We start from the raw sequence: 6,060 nt of genomic DNA, 5'->3' as shown, positions 1-6,060 counted from the left end.
AAACTGAGGAGAGACGTCATCTTACGGAATTTCAGAGCTGTGCCGACGAATAAGGATTTAAAATTCATATTAAAAATCTATTTTGGATGTTTTTCCAAATCATTCTAAGTTGATACAAACAGGTAAGCTGGATTTACTGTTTTTTTTTATAATGCTTGTAATAATTTATATTCAATGAGGCTACACAAGCTATTTTCTGTTTACTAATTTACTCGTCGTTCGATAAATACAGACAAAGCATGAGCTACTGCGGGTTTGAAACTACGTAGTTTGTTTAAATTATTACATGTGAACATTTTACCATCAGTAGGCTTTACATTATGTCCTGCGCATTGTAGAGTAACGTTTAGGCCAATGATGTTCTTTTAGACCAATGTATCACAAGAGAATCGTTTATTTGTGAGCCAAGGCTTTGTGGTATCCGTATAGTGCACCTGTCTTGGTGGAAGATGGCTCACATACACAGCGAGCTGCAGCTTTTTCAGGAACATTCTATGGCCTCCAATCAGCTGTGGAATTTGAGGGGGGCTTTCTTGGCAGGCACTCTTAAGTGGCTGGAACACAAGCAGCTTTAAAAAACATTCTTTTATTCAGGCTTACAGAAACATGTATCAAACTAAAAGCTGGTAGTTTTATCTGGGCTGCTTTGATGTGCTCCGGCTGATTCTTGCAATGACATCCAGCCTCATGAATGATTAAAACAGGCTGCCATTAGTGTTTTGTCCTTGTGCAGGTTTTGGCTGGGAAGGTGCAGAGAGAGGTTAACGGAGCACCATGCTGTCCATGAGTTGTGTGGACTCCTGGCCCGGTGGCTCTGTGGGGCTGGAGGAAGAGGTAGTGACCGCTGCTGCTCAGGCTGAGGATCTGGACGGAAGCTCTTTAGTTTATAACTCAGACAATCTGGATGACAGCCTGACCAGCCTACAGTGGCTTCAGGAGTTCTCTATAATCAATGTCAGCGGAGGGCAACATGTGTCTACTTCCAGCCAAAACCCCAATCACTTCTTTGGCCAACAGCTGGGTGCAGAAGCCCCCGCATCTCCTCTAGCAGGCGACCCTGCCTCCATAGGTATGCCGCTGACCCCAGGTAAGCCCACAGCGGCTGCTTTTTGCCGGGTGCCCTCCCTGTCAGCTCTGCCCAGCTTAGTGGCACATGGCCACTGCCCAGATGAAGTTGACTACAAGACCAATCCTCATATCAAGCCACCATATTCATATGCCACCCTCATATGTATGGCTATGCAGGCAAGCAAGAAAACCAAAATCACCCTCTCCTGCATCTATAAATGGATCACTGACAACTTCTGTTATTTTCGCCATGCTGACCCCACCTGGCAGGTGAGCCTTTTCCCTTACATCTGGGGACTATTTTGAAAATACAGGAATTAAATAAATGGTTCAGTCAGTACTAATTTTTCTAATAATTAATAAAAGTGAACAGCAACAAATTAGCATTATTAAATACTATCATGCTAAGTGGAGGCTACTTTCAGAAAATGTTTTAACTTATTTGCCTGAACTAACAAGGCAAAAGAGTATATTCATGCTCTTGACAGAAGCTAAATGTTAGCATTTTGCTCTTGTTAAAGTAGGCGAGAGAAGGTTTCAGTCTTCTGTCACAGCTGCCTCAGCAGGCTCTCTGTGTTGGAGAGAAACCAATTTCTGCAAACACAATGATTTTCTTCAACAGGAATCCTTCGAAAGCCGTCTTTATTCCGAGACTTTATATTTGGGAAGTTCTTGGACACCTGCCACACAGTGAAATAGCTTTAGCAACTAAGCACTGTGGCTAATTAGTGTGCTCAAGGTACAGGAATGGCTGCAAACCCAGAGGGGTCTCTCTACGGCACATGGGGTATCTTACTACAGAGGATTTTATTTGTTCATTCAATCGCACATAAGCCTTTGGACTTAAAATTAGTATAGACCAACAACAGTTAAAAGGAAAGAAATTGAATTACTGACCAAAGGTACTTGCATGTTAAAGTAAATATTTACTGTCAAAAAGGGGGATTTTGAGAAAAAATTCATTTGTTGGTGAATGATTAATGACCCCTGTGGCATTTCTGAGGACAACTCAGACATTTCCTCTAGTTTCAGTTATTCTAACCCAAACATTAACAAATAATGTTTAACCAAGGTCAAAGGGTCAGTACTTCATTTAAATATAAGTGCTTTGTGGTGCCTGGTCAGTCTATTGTGCTGTTCATTAAAGTGCAGGATGTGCAGAAGACTTGTATAATGCATGGATTTTAAATATGTGGACTTCCTGCTTTGCTGAAAATTATAATGAATAATGAGTACACTCATGCCTGCATTTCTTTCCACAGTAGGATTAATCAATAATGCTATTGTGATTTTGTTTCTCTCCACATGCATTATTGCAGAATTCGATCCGGCACAACCTCTCACTGAACAAATGCTTCATAAAGGTTCCACGACAGAAGGATGAGCCAGGAAAGGGAGGTTTCTGGAAAATTGACCCCCAGTATGCTGAGCGTCTTCTCAGCGGGGCCTATAAAAAGCGGAGGATGCCTCCAGTACAGATCAACCCAGCTCTTCAAAGCCGTCTCAGGATGAACTTGCAACCTGATCTGAGTGTGCCAACAAGTGTCACTGGAGGTCTCTGTGTTAGCCCTGAATCCCAGCAGCTCCTGAAAGAATTCGAGGAAGCCACTGGAGTTGACCAGAACTGGGACCCTCGCCTTGCTGAAGCCACAATGTTTGGTTATTGGGGCTCAGGAAAGGGCCACAAGAGAAAACAGCCATATGGACACCGGACTGGTGGTAACAAATCCTTGCGCCGCTCCAGCTCCCCACTCCTGGCCACGGAAGAACCAACAGATCTAGACTCCCTCAAGAGCAATTTTGACTGGGATGCCCTTCTTGATTCAGCCCTGAATGGGGAACTTAGCCTGAATGAAGGTGGTCCCTTGAGCCCGATACCAAGAGAGGAGGATCTCACCATACATGGCGTCCACATCAGCCCCCTGGAGGGCCCTGCCTGTACTGCAGAGAGCAGTGTGTTAATAGAAACACAAATGAGCAACAATGTAGACTTTGACAAGGAAACATTCTTAGCTACAGAATTTTTACAGAGTCCATGGGCAGAGGACGAAGCAGGGGACCGGCCTGACTTCCTCTGCAGTTCCACCGTTAGTCTAGATCAGCTGTTTGATCTGGGAGACTCACTTGCAGTTGACATGAACTGTAAAATTGAATCTCTTCTTTGAAGAGATCATCAGTAGCTCTTGAGGTACTTCATTTCCAACCAAACCCAGGAAATGTTATAATGTACAAAAAGGACTGAGACAGTTTTATCCCAAAGAACTTTGTTTTCATCACATAGAGAGCATTTTAAGCTTGTGACTTTTCCTTACTTTGATTTTTATGATTATGTTTTTATATATGGCAAACTGAATTGTCTCCCTTTATTGACCCACAAGCAGTGGGTTCTCCTAAAACATGTAAGATTGGACTTGCAAAGTGAACACTGACTGACTGTAGAATTACAAATACAATGCATGTAGAAGGAGAAAAATGAGAGCCAGAAGTTTGTGTTTGTTTACTGTTTAGATGCTCATGTCAACTAATTGCATTCAAAAAGCAAGCAAAAATGGACTTCTTCTTCATTTACAGCTGAGGCACCTGCTTGAAAAGAACAAAATTAAAAATGCAAATAAACACAGATCACACTGATAACACTGGACTGCTATTACTATAATTATTGTTGTAGCATGCTATTACTTTATGAAATGCCTTCACAGCATGAAGAGGGTGTTGCTTTAACGTCTCATAGTTATGCAGAACTGAATCCAGTTTCCATAGTATTGTAAAGTTAACATCACCCTAGTAATTACAAAGAGTGTTCAAAGTAGCACTGGATTGAGTATTTTAAAATTAGCTTTGTGCTGCGATACTTTTCAGAAACTTGTTCTTGTTCATTTATATGAAGAACTGATATTTGAAGAAACTATTTTGCCTAATTTTCGAATGTTGATAAGTACAATACAAACCATACTAATTTGGACTGGTATGGCATTTGCATCTAGATAAAATAAAGCACCCTTACACTTTTATGGTAGCTGTGCTGACATGTTTAAAGGCCACCAAGCAAATAATACATACTGGCACTGAAGCTGTACGTGTTCAATAACATCTGTAAGAATCCTACCCTAGAGAATAATAATTAGAATAGAGTAATTACTTTAGAATGTGTAAAAAGTCCCAACTTATCTGATCCCAATACAAATGCTTTGGATTAAAACCTCTTCTAATGCTTACTTATGCTTTCTTTGCTGTACATTTTATTATGAATGTTATCAAAGTGATTATTCTTACCATTCAAGCTACATTTACCTGGTAGATTCTTAATAGTGGTATATAACAATGTTATCATAATTTTATCATTTTGGAAAATACATTTTACATTGCCTAGACAAAGAACTTTATTTGCTAATAAATCAGCAACTGATTACTCAAAGCAACAGCTGATCAAGTAATCAGAGATGTTAGTGGCAGATTTCTCTTTTTTTATTCTCTTGTCTAATAATCATGTCTAATAAGTGAAATATGTATACATGAAATGTGTACTCAGTTCATGCTACAGATGCTTGTCAATGAAGACCTGAATGTCATGATCAATGTGCCAAGAAAAATAATTGTATACACACACACACACACACACACACACACACACACACACACTATATATATATATATAGATAGATAGATAGATAGATAGATAGATAGATAGATAGATAGATAGATAGATGTGGCAATAAGTCAAATATTTTGTGAAATATTTGCAAATTAGTTTGGTTAACTTAATGTTCTTTTCATGAGTTTATAGGTACTGTTTCAATTGGACAGTTCATTCACATGATTATATGGACTGGCTAAAATAAATCTGAACTGATACTGGCCTATTTCTTATTCTTTAATAGCTCAGTAACCTCCTCTGGAGAGGGGACAATGTTTCTTATCATGGTCACTCCATACTCATTCACATAAAGCCTAACGGGCCATGCCATGATTTCCATGGGAAAAAACAAACAAACAAAACAAAGAACATGCAAAATTTCACAAAATTTCACTTCAAATGTGCAACTTATTTCATCTTCACATACTATTACAGCAGGTCAACAGGATAACCCCTTGCATGGCCATAGCCTGACGGCAGGCCCAAAGTTTTATTACACACTACTGTCACCTAAGAATATCTTAATCAATTTGCTTTGAAGTTGCTGGCTAATAAGGCTTAATATGTAATAAGCCTGGGATGTTAAAGGGCTAAAAATGGTCATCCACTTCCTCAAACTGTTTTTCTAAAAAGGTGTTTTCATTTAATATTAATACATTTCTTTCAAGCCACATTCAATTCTGCATGCAGTATGTAAAACCACAACCTTACAACTTTATACTTTATAGGCCCTATATTTTCTCAAAAGACTCAAATGTTATTTTCTTCAAACATTTTCCTCCTTAATCACAACTATTTTATGTTAACATAAAATAGGACACTTTGACTCTTTTAAGACAAAAAACATAATTATTGTTAAAACATAAGGCATAGACTAAGAAGCATAATATAATAAGTCTCTTATCTATTTTTGGAAACAATATATTGTTCTATTAATTGTTTGTTAGGGGGAATATTATGCACAGAATCTATTGCAGAGAACAAGTATCTTGCCATTTTTAGTTTTAGTACTAAGAGTACTAAGCTAACAAAAAATAATTTGGAGCAGAGTTTAGAAAGACATACATTTAAGCGATGGTTTTCTTGATTTTATTAATGGAAATCCATGAAATGGTCAGCCAAGCCCTGGATGAGCTGGCATGGAATCATTAAAAAAACAGACAGCTTGTCATTCTTTGGAGAAAGAAATCTGTGAAAGAAAGAAATCATTCCAAAAAACAAGTTAACTTGCCTGCTGTAAAATATCAGAAGTTATGCTGAAAGCAGCTGGGTGACTTTGTTTTTTTTTACAGGTGGTTTGCGTTCCTCAAGAATGCTCATAAAAGTTTTCAATAGAACTCCTATCCTCAACAAGTATA

The 6,060-nt window shown here is 38.6% G+C and overlaps 1 protein-coding gene across 1 annotated transcript; it reads left to right on the top strand.

Moving 5' to 3' along the window:
• foxj1a (forkhead box J1a) lies at positions 1 to 4,640 on the top strand. Its single transcript, XM_017717036.2, has 3 exons — positions 1 to 122; positions 734 to 1,338; positions 2,388 to 4,640. The coding sequence occupies exons 2-3, from the start codon at positions 775 to 777 to the stop codon at positions 3,231 to 3,233; spliced, it is 1,410 nt and encodes a 469-aa protein (XP_017572525.1). The 5' UTR covers positions 1 to 122; positions 734 to 774; the 3' UTR covers positions 3,234 to 4,640.
• The last annotated feature ends 1,420 nt before the right edge of the window (positions 4,641 to 6,060 follow it).

The sequence above is a fragment of the Pygocentrus nattereri genome, chromosome 14, assembly GCF_015220715.1.
Source record: "Pygocentrus nattereri isolate fPygNat1 chromosome 14, fPygNat1.pri, whole genome shotgun sequence".
NCBI lineage: Eukaryota > Metazoa > Chordata > Actinopteri > Characiformes > Serrasalmidae > Pygocentrus > Pygocentrus nattereri.
This window is presented reverse-complemented; position numbering and strand designations above follow the sequence as displayed.

Bases quoted from the DNA above. Each gene is read 5' to 3' on its own strand.
- foxj1a (XM_017717036.2), top strand. From the start codon at position 775: ATGCTGTCCATGAGTTGTGTGGACTCCTGGCCCGGTGGCTCTGTGGGG. The intron at 1,339-2,387 runs GTGAGCCTTTTC...GCATTATTGCAG, and splicing joins ATGCTGACCCCACCTGGCAG to AATTCGATCCGGCACAACCT.